General features: G+C 45.3%; 1 protein-coding gene across 1 annotated transcript in view; it reads right to left on the bottom strand.

The window, feature by feature from the left end:
* vps54 (VPS54 subunit of GARP complex) overlaps positions 1-16908 on the bottom strand; it is a 161738-nt gene that overhangs the window by 34515 nt on the left and 110315 nt on the right. Inside the window, 4 exon segments of the mRNA XM_072507135.1 lie at positions 2386-2493; positions 9819-9899; positions 11531-11652; positions 14480-14567. Coding sequence (XP_072363236.1) covers positions 2386-2493; positions 9819-9899; positions 11531-11652; positions 14480-14567 — 399 coding nt within the window.

Below are 16908 nucleotides of genomic sequence, written 5' to 3'. Positions count from 1 at the left end.
GTGCTTTAACCCACTGAACAACTGTGAGATTCAGTACCAGAGCAGCAAGTGCTTTAACCCACTGAACAACTGTGAGATTCAGTACCAGAGCAGCAAGTGCTTTAACCCACTGAACAACTGTGAGATTCAGTACCAGAGCAGCAAGTGCTTTTACCCTCTGAACACGGAGATTCAGTACCAGAGCAGCAAGTGCTTTTACCCACTGAACAACTGTGAGATTCAGTACCAGAGCAGCAAGTGCTTTTACCCACTGAACAACTGTGAGATTCAGTACCAGAGCAGCAAGTGCGTTAACCCACTGAACAACTGAGATTCAGTACCAGAGCAGCAGGTGCTTTTACCCACTGAACAACTGTGAGATTCAGTACCAGAGCAGCAAGTGCTTTAACCCACTGAACAACTGTGGAATTCAGTGCCAGAGCAGCAAGTGCTTTTACCCTCTGAACACGGAGATTCAGTACCAGAGCAGCAAGTGCTTTTACCCACTGAACAACTGTGGAATTCAGCACCAGAGCAGCAAGTGCTTTTACCCACTGAACAACTGTGAGATTCAGTACCAGAGCAGCAAGTGCTTTTACCCACTGAACAACTGTGAGATTCAGTAACAGAGCAGCAGGTGCTTTTACCCACTGAACAACTGTGAGATTCAGTACCAGAGCAGCAAGTGCTTTTACCCACGGAACAAATGTGAGATTCAGTACCAGAGCAGCAAGTGCTTTTACCCACTGAACACGGAGATTCAGTAGCAGAGCAGCAAGTGCTTTTACCCTCTGAACAACTGAGAGATTCAGTACCAGAGCAGCAAGTGCTTTTACCCACTGAACAACTGTGGAATTCAGTACCAGAGCAGCAAGTGCTTTTACCCACTGAACAACTGTGAGATTCAGTACCAGAGCAGCAAGTGCTTTTACCCTCTGAACAACTGAGAGATTCAGTAGCAGAGCAGCAAGTGCTTTTACCCACTGAACAACTGTGGAATTCAGTACCAGAGCAGCAAGTGCTTTTACCCACTGAACAACTGAGAGATTCAGTACCAGAGCAGCAAGTGCTTTTACCCACTGAACAACTGTGGAATTCAGTACCAGAGCAGCAAGTGCTTTTACCCACTGAACAACTGTGAGATTCAGTAGCAGAGCAGCAAGTGCTTTTACCCACTGAACAACTGTGGAATTCAGCACCAGAGCAGCAAGTGCTTTTACCCACTGAACAACTGTGGAATTCAGTACCAGAGCAGCAAGTGCTTTTACCCACTGAACAACTGTGAGATTCAGTACCAGAGCAGCAAGTGCTTTTACCCACTGAACAACTGAGAGATTCAGTACCAGAGCAGCAAGTGCTTTTACCCTCTGAACAACTGTGAGATTCAGTGCCAGAGCAGCAAGTGCTTTTACCCTCTGAACACGGAGATTCAGTACCAGAGCAGCAAGTGCTTTTACCCACTGAACAACTGTGAGATTCAGTAGCAGAGCAGCAAGTGCTTTTACCCACTGAACAACTGTGGAATTCAGTACCAGAGCAGCAAGTGCTTTTACCCACTGAACAACTGAGAGATTCAGTAGCAGAGCAGCAAGTGCTTTTACCCACTGAACAACTGTGAGATTCAGTACCAGAGCAGCAAGTGCTTTAACCCACTGAACAACTGTGAGATTCAGTACCAGAGCAGCAAGTGCTTTTACCCTCTGAACACGGAGATTCAGTACCAGAGCAGCAAGTGCTTTTACCCACTGAACAACTGTGAGATTCAGTACCAGAGCAGCAAGTGCTTTTACCCACTGAACACGGAGATTCAGTAATAGAGCAGCAAGTGCTTTTACCCACTGAACACAGAGATTCAGTACCAGAGCAGCAAGTGCTTTTACCCACTGAACAACTGTGAGATTCAGTACCAGAGCAGCAAGTGCTTTTACCCACTGAACACGGAGATTCAGTAGCAGAGCAGCAAGTGCTTTTACCCACTGAACAACTGTGGAATTCAGTAGCAGAGCAGCAAGTGCTTTTACCCACTGAACAACTGTGGAATTCAGTAGCAGAGCAGCAAGTGCTTTTACCCACTGAACAACTGAGAGATTCAGTACCAGAGCAGCAAGTGCTTTTCCCCACTGAACAACTGTGGAATTCAGTAGCAGAGCAGCAAGTGCTTTTATCCACTGAACAACTGTGGAATTTCACCTGTTCTGTTAGGAAAAGTAAAATAACAATTTCTTGTTGGAATTCAAAAGGAACTAATGGATTAATATAACTGCAAATTTTGCATATTGATAAATTACTGATTAATAAATCTTGATGCTTTTAGTAAGGAAGGAAATTAACATGTTCCTGTGCAATAAAAAAGGGTGGTTGGGAATAACAATTTAAAAGATACATATATGATGTAAAAATGCCGACCTGTGTTTGCTCTGCAGGTAAGACGTCGTGCATAGCTTCATGCATTTTAGCCGTTTGTTTACAGACATTTCGGAAGCAGGCAGAGGGCACAGGTGCTTTCACTTCATACTGTGGGCAAAATAAAAACTGAACTTAACTTTCACAGATTCATGGAAATTTACCATTCACAACAATACAGGACCATGGGAGTTAAAACAATCTAAATACCTGCATTTTAAACTCCCATCGTTCTGAGAAGTAGTAATAATTAGCATTGCCAACATTTCTTTAACATTTCTCCCATTTGCCATGACTGATGAGGTCGATGTGGGTCTACTCTGTAAACCTTCCAGTTAATGCAGCAACTTCTTCCTCCTCCATTGATGATTTTACTTTATCCTACTAACTTGTTACTTTCTATTTCCATTAGTCACCAGATTACATAGAACCTCAAATCACCAAGTTCAAATTTCTGCACAATTCTGCACAGCTGCATTGCAATTTCATTGCAATAAAATTTTATTGCAATAAAAAATCCTTCCCTAATCCTGAATGTAAATGTCGCCTAGTGCCAGAGGGCTCCCCTTTGAGAGAGAGCTGACTGGTAGTGATTTAACCTGAGCGCCACCACACCTCAACTGAGGGGCCAAATTTGAGAAGGTGGGCCCCTCATGAATAAACTCAGCCTGAACGGGAATTAAACCCATGCTATTGGCATAGCTCCGCATCATGAACCATCCGTCCAGCCAACTGAGCTAACTGACCCTCTCTTCACCACTCTGCCCAGGTCTGCTTTACAATCTACATCTATCATCTGTCAAAATCATTGGGCATTTTCCTCTGGAAAATCGCTTGCTCCTCAGAAAACTACTCCTTACTCCAGGATTTCAAACATCACTCCAACATCCTGATCACCCAACTTTATCCTCACTTCCCCCAAACTCACCTTCCACATTGAAGTCTAGTGGTCTAAAAAACCTCCCTGCTAGCTCCTCTCACTAACTTGGGATGGTCAATAAATCAGAGCTGGGTATTGTTTGAGGCGTGGACCATAGTGGCGGACAGTGGGAGTAGATACGTGATGGTGAGTGGCAGATTGCAAGGTGAGGCGGTGGTTCTGGTGAACGTATATGCCCCGAACTGGGATGATGCCAACTTCATGAAGCGTATGCTGGGGCATATCCCGGACCTGGAGGCAGGAAAGTTGGTAATGGGGGGGAGACTTCAGCACGGTGCTGGATCCAGGGCTGGACCGGTCCAGGTCTAGGACCGGGAGGAGGCCGGCAGCGGCCAAGGTGCTCAAGGACTACATGGAGCAGATGGGAGGAGTGGATCCCTGGAGATTTACTAGGCCTAGGAGTAAACAGTTCTCCTTCTTCTCCCATGTCCACAAGGTGTATTCTTGGATAGACTTCTTTGTCCTGGGAAGGGCGCTGATCCCGAAGGTGGCCGGGACGGAGTACTCGGCTATAGCCATTTTGGACCATGCCCCACATTGGGTAGATCTGGAAGTAGGAGAGGAAAAGGAACAGCAACCACTGTGGAGATTAGATATGGGATTGTTGGCGGACGAGGGTGTGTGTGTAAGGGTAAGGAGATGTATCGAAAGGTATCTGGAGATTAATGACGATGGAGAGGTTCAGGTGGGAGTGGTCTGGGAAGCACTGAAGGCGGTGGTAAGAGGGGAACTGATTTCCATAAGGGCCCATAAGGGGAAACAAGAGAGCAAAGAGAGGGAGAGATTGTTGAGAGATATTTTGAGGGTGGATAGGCAGTATGCGATGGCCCCGGATGAAGGACTATACAGGGAAAGACGAAGGTTGCACACGGAATTTGATTTGTTGACCACGGGCAAGGCGGAGGCACAATGGAGGAAGGCACAGGGAGTGCAGTATGAGTACGGAGAGAAGGCGAGCCGGTTACTGGCCCAACAACTGAGGAAGAGGGGGAGCGGCGAGGGAGATTGGAGGGGTTAGGGATGAGGAGGGTGAGATGGAACGGGGAGCGGAGAGGGTGAACGGGTGTTTAAGGCATTTTATGAGAGGCTGTATAAGGCTCAGCCCCCGGAAGGGAAGGAGGGAATGATGCACTTCCTAGACCAGTTGGAATTCCCGAAGGTTGAGGAGCAGGAGAGGACAGGCCTGGGAGCACAGATTGAGGTGGAGGAGGTGGTAAAAGGAATTGGGAGCATGCAGGCAGGGAAGGCCCCGGGACCAGATGGGTTCCCGGTGGAATTTTATAGAAAATACGTGGACCTGCTGGCCCCGCTTCTGACGAGAACCTTTAATGAGGGCAAGGAAAGGGGGACGTTGCCCCCGACGATGTCGGAGGCGACGATATCGCTGCTCTTGAAAAGGGACAAAGACCCACTGCAGTGCGGGTCTTACAGGCCTATCTCCCTCCTGAATGTAGATGCCAAGCTTCTGGCCAAGGTGATGGCGACGAGGATGGAGGATTGTGTCCCGGGGGTGGTTCACGAGGATCAAGCGGGGTTTGTTAAGGGGAGACAATTGAACACTAACATACGGAGGCTGTTGGGTGTGATGATGATGCCCCCGCCGGAGGCGGAGGCGGAGATAGTGATGGCGATGGATGCAGAGAAAGCATTTGATAGTGTGGAGTGGGATTACCTGTGAGAAGTGTTGAGGAGATTTGGATTTGGAGAGGGGTTTATTGGATGGGTTCAGCTTCTATACAGGGCCCCGGTGGCAAGGGTGATTACAAATAGGCAGAGATCGGACCACTTCCGTCTATACAGAGGGACAAGACAGGGATGTCCTCTGTCCCCGTTACTGTTTGTGTTGGCAATTGAGCCACTGGCCATAGCGCTGAGGGGCTCTAGGAAGTGGAGGGGAGTACTTAGGGGAGGATGATTTGTTGTTGTATGTCGCGGACCCAGTGGAGGGAATGCCCGAGATAATGCAGACACTCAGGGAGTTTGGGGAATTTTCAGGATATAAATTGAATATGGGGAAGAGTGAGCTGTTTGTCATGCACCCTGGGGAACAGGGCAGGGGAATAGATGATTTGCCGTTGAGGAGTGTAACAAGGGATTTTCGGTACCTAGGGATCCAGATGGCCAGGAACTGGGGAACCTTGCATAAGCTTAATTTAGTAAGATTGGTGGAGCAGATGGAAGAGGACTTTAGGAGGTGGGACATGGTGCCCCTGTCACTAGCAGGTAGGGTGCAGGCGGTTAAAATGGTGGTCCTTCCACGGTTTCTTTTTGTGTTCCAGTGCCTCCCTGTGATGATTACAAAGGCCTTTTTCAAGAAAGTGGATAAGAGCATTATGAGTTTTGTGTGGGCTGGGAAGACCCCAAGAGTGAAGAGGGGGTTCCTGCAGCGTAATAGGGATAGGGGGGGGGGGACTGGCACTGCCGAGTTTAAGTGACTATTATTGGGCCGCCAACATATCAACGGTATGCAAGTGGATGGGGGAAGGGGATGGAGCGGCGTGGAAAAGACTAGAGATGGCGTCCTGTAGGGGAACCAGCCTAAAAGCATTAGCGACGGCGCCTTTACCGTTCTCCCCGAAGAAATACACCACAAGTCCAGTGGTGGTGGCAACGCTGAAAATTTGGGGGCAGTGGAGATGGCATAAGGGAGTGACGGGTGCCTCGGTGAGGTCCCCGATAAGGAACAACCACAGGTTCATCCCGGGGAAGATAGATGGGAGATTTAAAGCTTGGCAGAGAGCAGGGATTGTGAAATTGAAGGATTTGTTCCTAGGCGGGACGTTTGCGAGTCTGGGAGCACTGACAGAAAAATATGGGTTGCCACCTGGGAATGCATTTCGATATATGCAAGTGAGGGCTTTAGCGAGGCAACAGGTGAGGGAATTTCCGCGGCTCCCGGCGCAAGAGATTCAGGACAGAGTGATTTTGGGGGCATGGGTGGGGGGGATGGTAGGGTGTCAGATATATACAGAGAAATGAGAGACGAGGGGGAGACGATGGTGGAGGAGCTGAAGGGAAAATGGGAAGAGTAGCTAGGGGAAGAGATTGAGGGGGGGGCTGTGGGCAGATGCCTTAAGTAGGGTAAACTCTTCGTCCTCATGCGCCAGGCTCAGCCTGATACAATTCAAGGTTCTACATAGGGCGCGCATGACTGGAGCAAGGTTAAGTAGATTTTTTGGAGTGGAGGATAGGTGCGGGAGATGCGCGGGAAGCCCAGCGAACCACACCCACATGTTTTGGTCATGCCCGGTACTGCATGGGTTCTGGGTGGGGGTGGCGAATGTGCTTTCATGGGTGGTGGGGGTCCGGGTCGAGCCAGGCTGGGGGTTGGCGATATTTGGGTTTGCGGACGAGCCGGGAGTGCAGGAGGCGAGAGAGGCTGATGTTTTAGCCTTTGCGTCCCTAGTAGCCCGGCGAAGGATATTACTTCTGTGGAAAGAAGCTAAACCCCCAGACGTGGAGGCCTGGATAAACGACATGGCAGGGTTTATAAAACTGGAGCGGATAAAATACGCACTAAGAGGTTCGGCTCAAGGGTTCACCAGGCGGTGGCAACCGTTCCTCGACTATCTCGCAGAACGATAAGGGAAATGGGAAAGGTAGCAGCAGCAACCCAGGGGGGAGGGGGGAGGGGGGGGGGGGGGCCCATCCGGGCCCTCAGGGGTTTTGTACAGGTGTTTGTATATATGAGTTATTTATATTGGTTTTTGTGACTTTATTATTTTGCATATTGGCTAGTTTTTATTTTTGTTGCTGGCAGTTGCCGTCTAGTTAATATATTATTTATTCTTAAAAAAAACGATCATCATCATTATTTATATTGTTTTAAAGTTGCAAAAGGGGGAAATTTTGTACTGTCTTTGTTTGACCGAAAAATTTGAATAAAATATATATTTTTTTAAATAAATCAGAGCTTTCCAGCTTTGTACAAATTCCAAAGACAAACTGTAAATTTCTCCACTCAACAACTGCTGAACCTCTTCAGCACACGAGGCATCAGGACCTTGAGTTCTTCTCAATGATGCTGCTGTCACGCCACATACTTTTAAAAAAAATAAACATTTTATTGAGGTATTTCTTTGGCATTGTAACAGCAACCAAATAAACAATGTACATAACGAGCAAAATATTATCATAGTGCAAATACCACCTCCCTCTCCCATAGGTCCCACCATTACTTACTCCCCTAATCTACGCTAACCTAAACCCCCCCCCCCCCCCACTCTCCTGCTGACGATTAATTATCTGCGAAGATGTCGACGAATGGTTGCCACCTCTGGGCGAACCCTAACAGAGACCCTCATGGCAAACTTAATTTTCTCCATGATGTGGAGATGCTGGCGTTGGACTGGGGTGAGCACAGTACGAAGTCTTACAACACCAGGTTAAAGTCCAACAGGTTTGTTTCGATGTCACTAGCTTTCGGAGCGCTGCTCCTTCCTCAGGTGAATGAAGAGGTCTGTTCCAGAAACACATATATAGACAAATTCAAAGATGCCAAACAATGGGGAAGTACCGGGGAAGTACTGGACGACGAAGGGTATTCTGTCGGATGTGTCCCATGTTTGTCTTCTGAGGAGGTCGGTCCGGTTTTTCGCTGTGGCGCGTTGGAACTGTCGATCGATGAGTCGAGTGCCATATCCCGTTTGTGCGAGGGCATCTTTCAACGTCTGTAGATGTCTGTTACGCTCCTCCTCGTCTGAGCAGATCCTGTGTATACGGAGCGCTTGTCCATAGGGGATGGCTTCTTTAATGTGTTTAGGGTGGAAGCTGGAGAAGTGGAGCATCATGAGGTTATCTGTGGGTTTGCGGTAAAGCGAAGTGCTGAGGTGACCGTCCTTGATGGAGACAAGTGTGTCCAAGAATGCAACTGATTTTGGAGAGTAGTCCATGGTGAGTCTGATGGTTGGATGGAACTTATTAATGTCATCGTGTAGTCGTTTCAGTGATTCTTCGCCGTGGGTCCCCGGAGCGGAGAAACTACGTCATCTTCTTCACAGCCTTCAACACGTCATTGATGACGATGAACATCTTGCCAAGGTCATCCCCACACCCCCACTACTTGCCTTCAAACAACTGCGCAACCTCAAACGAACCATTGTTTGCAACAAACTACCCAGTCTTCAGAACAGTGACCTCGACACCACACAACCCTGTCATGGCAATCTCTGCAAGACGTGCCAGATCATCGACATGGATACCACTATTACACGTGAGAACACCACCCACCAGGTACGCGGTACATACTCGTGCGACTCGGCCAACGTTGTCTACCTCATACGCTGCAGGAAAGGATGTCCCGAAGCATGGTACATTGGCGAGACCATGCAGACGCTGCGACAACGAATGAACGGACATCGCGCAACAATCACCAGGCAGGAATGTTCCCTTCCAGTCGGGGAACACTTCAGCAGTCAAGGGCATTCAGCCTCTGATCTCCGGGTAAGCGTTCTCCAAGGCGGCCTTCAGGACCCGCGACAACGCAGAATCGCCGAGCAGAAACTTATAGCCAAGTTCCGCACACATGAGTGCGGCCTCAACCGGGACCTGGGATTCATGTCGCATTACATTCATCCCCCACCATCTGGCCTGCGAAATCCTACCAACTGTCCTGGCTTGAGACAATTCACACCTCTTTAACCTGGGGTTACCCCATCTCTGGATCTGTAAAGATTTAATCACCTGCTAATGCTCGCATTCCAAGCATTGTTTGGCATCTTTGAATCTGTCTATATATGTGTTTCTGGAACAGACCTCTTCATTCACCTGAGGAAGGAGCAGCGCTCCGAAAGCTAGTGACATCGAAACAAACCTGTTGGACTTTAACCTGGTGTTGTAAGACTTCATACTAATTTTCTCCAGGCAGAGGAAGCCAGCCATGTCCTATAGCCAGGTCTCCGATTTCAGGGGCTTCGAGTCTCTCCATGCTCGTAATATCTGCCTCCGGGCTACCAGGGAAGCAAAGGCCAGACATCTGTCTCTTTCGCCTCCTGGATTCCCGGATCCTGCGACACCCCAAAAATCGCCACCTCTGGACTCATTGCCATATTTAATACCTTGGACACGACGACGGCAAACCACTGCCAAAATTCATGCCACATTCTTATCTCCCACTTTCTACACAAGCCTTGGCAGCCCAAAATTTCTCAAAGCTATCTTTCACTAACAAGAAAAGAAAACTGGAGTTAAAACTCTCACTGACCTCAACGGCCAACAAAACAATAACAACAGGGCCAATCTGGAAGCAAATTCCTAGCTTGCCTTTTCAGCTCAGGAAACAAATTATAAAGTGTGACTAGAATTCCATTGCTGATTCACTCCCAACTACTCACCTCTCCACACCCACAAAGGACAACAGAAGCACAACTCTATTTCTTTAACAAGACTAAGTTTCTAACTTGGATTGAAACATATCTGATTAGAATAATTTGAAATTGACAATGGTTTCTTGAGCACAACAAAAATATATCCAGAAAACCAGAACTGCTAAGTTTACCTTGGACAAGGTTTTGTCGCAGAGATTATCCATGATTGCAACAAGCTTTGCCAATATTTCAGATATATGGTCATTATAATCCTTTAAAATAAAAAGTTTTACATTTATTTCATATACAAATATACTGAATATGCAGAAACTAGCAACGTAGGCCTGATTTTTATGCTTTGCTGGAAAAGGCTGAAATAATTATACTGGGCTGGGTTTGTACAACCTAAAATGGAGGAATGTTAACACATCCAGGTGTCTTTAATAACTACAAGTACAACACTACAATTTCCTTAATAAGGTTGCAAGGAAGAATGAACGAGCAGGGAAAATGAATGACAATAGGTAGTGGAAGAAAAGAAACCAATGTTTCTTTCTTGCAGTTCATTTATCAGAAATTACAGCTGCAGAAGCTGATCTTGTAAACAACTCGCAATGCAGCATTAACACCTCTACCTTAATCCCAAAGGAGGAAATAGCTCTCAACAGCCCAGAGGCTATTTACTCTAGTAACTCAAAGTAATATCAGAGGGTTTCTCTCAGTATCTCAAACTGTCAGTTTTTCAAAGCTTTTTGCCATGTCTGATTCCTTGTCGTCATTTATTGACCTATTCCTAAATCAATACCAAAAAAAGGATTGACTTTACATCTCTTTCAGCAAATAATTTTGTATGCCGTTTACAGGGTGTGACAGAAGCTGCTGAAGGTTAATAGGCTTTATATATCATCCATGGACAATTGCGAACCAAGGTGAGTAGTGCAGGAGAAGGCCCAAAGTGAAACCATCCCACTGGAAACGGCAAGCATCTGGAGGCCAGGATTAGTAACAGGAGTTCTGTTACACAATACAGATGCATTATGTGATGAACAAAAGATTGATTACGGCTGTCATTTTGTAATAGAAAATTTCAGTTAACCAACTATAAGTTGGGTTTGGTTTACTGCAAGTGAGGGCTAAGAATCAGAGCTAGTATATTTAGTACAAGGTTGTTTTTAATGCAATGGATCAACAGTCCTATTAGAAAGAAACCATATCTAGATCCAAGCCCATACATCACTGACAGATTTGTGTCCATAAACGTTTAATGTGAACTAGAGATTTATAGACGAATAGAAAATTTTGCATCTCTTTCGACATAATTATCACTCTGAAGGCTGTTAATAAAAGAGACATTTTTAACAGCCTTGAAGCTTTTATTGTCTACTCACCAGGACAGATGCAAGAATACCAAATTTCAAAGGGAACAAAGGTTCCCTGGCGCATTCTCCACGGTAACACCTTGGCCAGAGTCCACTTGCCAACCAATCAACACCCTTTTTCATGTGGTATAAATTGTTGTTCCCTTTGAAATTTGGTATTCTTGTATCTGTCCTGATTGTTATTTTGTTGGACCACAGGATAAAAACGTAGATGAGTAGAAACCAAATTTGGATCATCGGGAAGAATGCCAGGATGGGGAATGCATGTATAGAGGCAAAAACATAATATACATTCAAAGTACAACTGGATACCCAAGGAAAGGGAATATACCAGAGGGATAGCACAAAAAATTCTTGATTTTAGTTTCCTCGTGCCCTTTGTAGATCAAAACTAAAAATAAACAATTTAACAAATCCCACTCATCAAATATGAACTTTTAAATCATTTTTCCAAAACGGGCTCCAATTTAATTTAAAGTTCATGTTTAACATACTACAATTTAGAAGATGCTTAACAATATTACCTTAGTTATATGGTCAAAGTGCCTCAGCATATTGTACTGCTTTGGCTGTAGCCGAGCTTCAAAGTGCACCCTAATTTTGGGAATGTAGTGCACAATAAGCTGTAAACAACGAGAGGCAAGAGCTGGACAGATAAAATTAAGAGAAATGCAAGATCATTAACTAAAGTTTTGAACCTTTTAATAAACATCAAGAGATGAAAGACAATGAATGAAATCTAATTGTTAAACAGAAACAGGTCATTTAACCCAACTATTCTGTGCTGGTACGCGAGTCCTCTTAAAGCAGTCATCACAATGCCATGTACCTGCACGGTTTCCATAATTCTTCAACCACCTATGTAGCCCAATCTTAAATACTGACATGATTTTTATTTCAATCACTAACTGTCCAAATTAATTCCTCAGTCTTGCAGCCTATAAATTTCGCTCTAGCACTCTTATCCTAAATATCTTTCAGTTAATCTTAAATCTACATCCCTTGCATCACTGAAAACATTTTTTCTACATACTTTGTCCCATTCTGTCATAATCTGAAACACTTCTCTCAAAACACCATTTAATCTCATCTGTTCTGATAAAAGAAAATGCACAAATCATTCAAAGTCAGACCTGTCCCATTTTGTCATAATTTGAAACACCTCTCTCAAAACACCATTTAATCTCATCTGTTCTGACAAAAAAAAACGCACAAATTATTCAAAGTCAGATCAGGCAGCATCTTAGTGAATCTGCACTACAGCCCCTGTACTGCCTGAACATCCTTCCTGTAATGTCCAAAACTGTGCACAATATTCCAACCATGATCTTACCAGGATTTTATAAAGATTTACTGTTGCATCTCCATTTTTATATTTTACACATTGTGCCATCAAACCACGTACTCCATTACTATTGTTAAGGCCTTGTGCACTTAAGCTGCTGCTTTTTAGTTCTTGTGATCAGGACTTCCTAAATCCCTCTGCTCTCCCATGACACCTAATATTCTTCCAATCACGGTACCATTTTTTTTCACCCAAATTCTCCATTAGTTCTCAGATTTAATATACATTTTATTATCATTTGCAAATTCCGATAGCACCATCTCTAACCCCATTTCCAAATCGCTGATGTACGCAGTGAACTGATGCAGTCTCTGAACAGAACCCTGTGGGACACTGTTAGCCACTTCCAACCACTCTAAAGTGTCCCTTAATCCACTGTTTCATCCCTTCTAACTAATTCACTATACAACCCAATTCTGTAGGCCTATAACTTTCTGTGGTACTCTGTCGGAAGTATTATACTCAAAAATTGTGGCACAGTGGTAAGCACTGCCGCATCACAGCACCAGGGACCCGGGTTCAATTCCGGCCTTGGGTGACTGTGTGGAGTTTGCACATTTTCCCATTGCCTGCATGGGTTTCTTTCGGGTGCTCCGGTTTCCACAGTCCAAAGATGTGCAGGTTAGCCAAAGGTTGGGTGATGATATAGGGATAGGGCTTAGGTGTGGTAGACTTTTGAAGGGTCAGTGCAGGCTTGATGTGCCGAATACTCTCCTTCTACACTAGGGATTCTATGAAAACCAAATCATGTGAAGTATTATTTAACAGAGCAGAAATTCTCTGGTTTGCTTTAATTTCATTTTGTCCAGTACATTGCAAAGTAATGTAATTTTACCTGCAATCATCCTTTCTCTCTGAATCCTTCGAGTTATATATCTCACATCTAATTTATGCAGATTGTTGTATAGCATTGTACCACACAAGTCACGGTAAGTAGAAATCAAATAGGTTTATACACATTATGACTTTAATCAAACACATGCATTGCCAAATTCGAAGTTGTATCCTTTATACTCCAGGATGCAGATTTAAAGCTGATATTTGTTCTCTGTCATAGTGCTGGCTGATATTAAACGGCTCTATTAATAGTACTTACTCATATAGAACCTTCCCCGGTAAAAGAGCACAGTATTAAATCTATTTGCTGAAGCTCTGGGCTCAATATATGCTCGCACAGAAATAACACTTAAAAAATGAAAATTAATTTGGTGCAGAGAGCTATGGGAAGTTATATTAGCAAAATAAATAGTAGAGTAAATATCTGAACTCTGCTCTACATAGTAGCACTGAGCAGCATGTTATGTTTCCCTGGGTGCTGTCAGGAATGCAGATGAGAAACTGTTTATATTGTGTGCGGTGTGCAGGTGTGCTTGTGTTTTTCTTTTATTGGGTGTCGCTGGCTGGGCCTGCGTTTATTACCCATCGCAGAGGGCATTTAAGAGTCAACCACATTGCTGTAGGTTTGGAGTCACATGTAGACCAGACCAGGACGGCAGATTTCCTTCCCTAAAGCCAAATGGGTTTTTACAATAATCAACAATGGTATCATGGTCACCCTTTAGACTTTTTATTCCAGATTTTTATTGAATTCAAATTTCACCATCTACCAATGGGATTTGAACCCATGACTCTGTGTTGCCAATCCAGGGACATTACCACCACACCACTGCCTTCCCATGGTGAAGCCAGAAAACCCTGAACTAAGTTTACTCACTAGGATCCATCCAGATCCTGCTGATCAGGAGTTATGGCTTCTTCTGTTTCCCCAGCTGAGGGGAGCTCAGCAGCTTCTTGATGGGAAGAGTCACAATTATGGGTTCTCCCAGAAATAGCAAAATTAAGTTTCAAAAATCTTGAATTTTTTGAGGAAGCTTATTTACTGGAAATTGAAGCACTTAGTATCATAGGTACTGTCATTTTCACATTTAATAAAACCATTAATAAGCAAGCAAACATTAACCATATTAAACTAGTGATCTTTAAACTCTTTCAAAAGCAGTACCCATTATAATCCTATTGAGTCAGTGATTCCATGGATTTTGCATTTAGAATGGTGGACAGCCACTCACCAAACACACAAAAAATATTCGGAAAATCAGTTTGATTAATTATGAAGAATAATATGTACCCAAGTTTTTGGTAGTTATTGTTTTCAGTCCCACAACCTGTAATGCACCTGCGCCAAGCACGAGCTGACAGCTGCGTGAATTAAAATGCTAAAATAAAATAAAGAAGAACACCATTAAGAGCTTTTTTGAAAATGCTCTGAATTTACATATTTATTGCTTGAAACAACGTTCCAGATGGTAATAAATTATAAACTATTAATTAGAATCCCAAATTTAAAAAAAATCACTAAATGGTTACATAATGCATGCTTCACTGTGAACAAAATTCACTGATACTCCTTCATGAATACAAAAGGCCTATAAACAGACCAATAAGTGGCTCAAGCAACCACTTAACATTTTTTAAAATATAAATTTAGAGTACCTAATTTTTTTTTTTCCAATTAAGGGGCAATTTAGTGTGGCCAATTCACCTAATCTGCACATCTTCTTGGGTTGTGGGGGTTGGACCCATATGGACACTGGGAGAATGTACAAACTCCATACGGACAGTAACCCTGGGCCGGGATCGAACCTGGGATCTCGGCGCCGTGAGGCAGCAGTGTTAACCACAGCGCCACCGTGCTGCACTGCAACCACTTAACATGAGACAAACACAGCTATGCACAACAAAGATACAAGATTCTACAGGTGAATTTACTAGTGCTTAAAGCCAGTTTGGGATCTGGTTCGTTCAACAGCTCGGAGGAATAGAGAGGCATTCCTTAACAGGAATGCAGGAATCAGATTTTTCACTTAAAACACAGGAAAAAGCATTGGAGCCTGGTAGCAGGTTTTGATGGGCCTACGAGGCAAGCAAGGGTGGGGGGGGGAGAAAGAGAGAGAGAGAGAGAGAGAGAGAGAGAGAGAGAGAGAGAGAGAGAGAGAGAGAGAGAGAGAGAGAGAGAAAGGAAATGTAGGAGGGGGATTCTGGGGGGGGGGGGGGGGGGGGATGTTAATAATGGATAGGGGCGGATCAGGCTCATGGGGCAGGGCCTGGTGGTATGTTGATGGTGGAAAAGAAGGGGGGGGTGGGGGTGAGAGACCCCCAGTTAGGTGAGAGACCCCCAGTGGGGATGTTTGAAGAGGCGATAGAGAAGGGGATATTGCCACAAACTTTGGGGCAGGCATCGATTTCCCTGTTGCTTAAAAAAGGCAAGGACCCGACGGAGTGTGGGTCGTATAGGCCCATATCACTTTTAAACGTGGATGCAAAAGGTTTGGTGAAGGTACTGGCGGGTAGGCTGGAGGAGTGCCTCCCGAAGGTGATAGGTGAAGATCAGACGGGGTTCGTGATAGGGAGGCAGTTCTTTTCAAACGTTAGAAGGGTATTGAACCTGGTTATGGCACCGGCTGAGGGGAAGGAAACAGAGGTGGTGTGGCATTGGACGCCAGAAAGCGTTTGACTGGGTAGAATGGGGAACTTGATGGCAGTTCTGGAGCGGTTTGGGATTGGACCAAGATTTGTGGATTGGGTAAAGCTACTCTATAAGGAGCCGAGCTAGAGATACTTTTCTCTCCACCGTGGGAACAAGCAGGGATGTCCTATGTCCTCCCTGCTGTTTGCACTCGCGATTGAGCCGTTGGCCATCGCATTAAGAAGTTCGGGGGTACGGAAAGGAAAAGTGCGGGGGGGGGGGGGGGGGGGGGTGTGTGAACAACAGAGCACAGGGTGTCCTTATATGCCGATGACTTGCTGTTATACGTGTCGGAACAGAGTGTGTCAATAGGGGGAATATTGGAGCTGCTTCGGGTCTTTCTTGGGGTACAAACAAAATCGAGGCAAGAGTGAGTATTTTGTGGTGTCTCGGCCGGGGGTGGGGTGGCTGCCATTCCCTAGGGCAGGGACTCACTTTAAATACCTGGGGGTGCAGGTACAACAGTTCTAGTTTGGTGGGGAGAATGAAAGTAGATCTGACAAGGTGGTATGGTCTCCCTCTGTCACTGGTGGGTCAGGTTAAAATGAACTTGTTGCCGCGATTTCTGTTTAGACAGATTGAAGGAATGATTACTTCGTTCATATGGGGAAGGCAAGTGGCCAGAGTTAGAAAGGTGCTGCTACAGAGGGGAAGGCAGGCAGAGGGTTTGGATCTTCCGAACCTGATGTATTATTACTGGGCAGCGAATGTGGAGAAGGTGGGTAGCTGGGTCAGACGGGTTGATTCCCAGTGCGTTAGAATGGAGGAGAGTTTGTGCAGGGGGTCGGGATTGAAGGCACAACAACAGCGCTGCTCCCGATGGCCCCAGGGAAATACTCAGGGAGTCCGGTAACAATAGCTTCATTGAGAATTTGGAGGCAGTTTCGCCAACACTTCGGGTTAGGGACAGGGTCAAGTGAAATGCCGATTCGGGGGAACCACAGATTTGAGCCAGGGAAGTGGGATGAAATTTTCGGAAACGGGAGGAGAAGGGGATTAAGACACTAACAAATTTGTTTCTTAGGGGTCGA

This window comes from Scyliorhinus torazame, chromosome 1 (genome assembly GCF_047496885.1).
Source record: "Scyliorhinus torazame isolate Kashiwa2021f chromosome 1, sScyTor2.1, whole genome shotgun sequence".
NCBI lineage: Eukaryota > Metazoa > Chordata > Chondrichthyes > Carcharhiniformes > Scyliorhinidae > Scyliorhinus > Scyliorhinus torazame.
The sequence above is the reverse complement of the archived record's forward strand: the minus strand, read 5'-3'. Positions and strand labels throughout refer to the sequence as shown.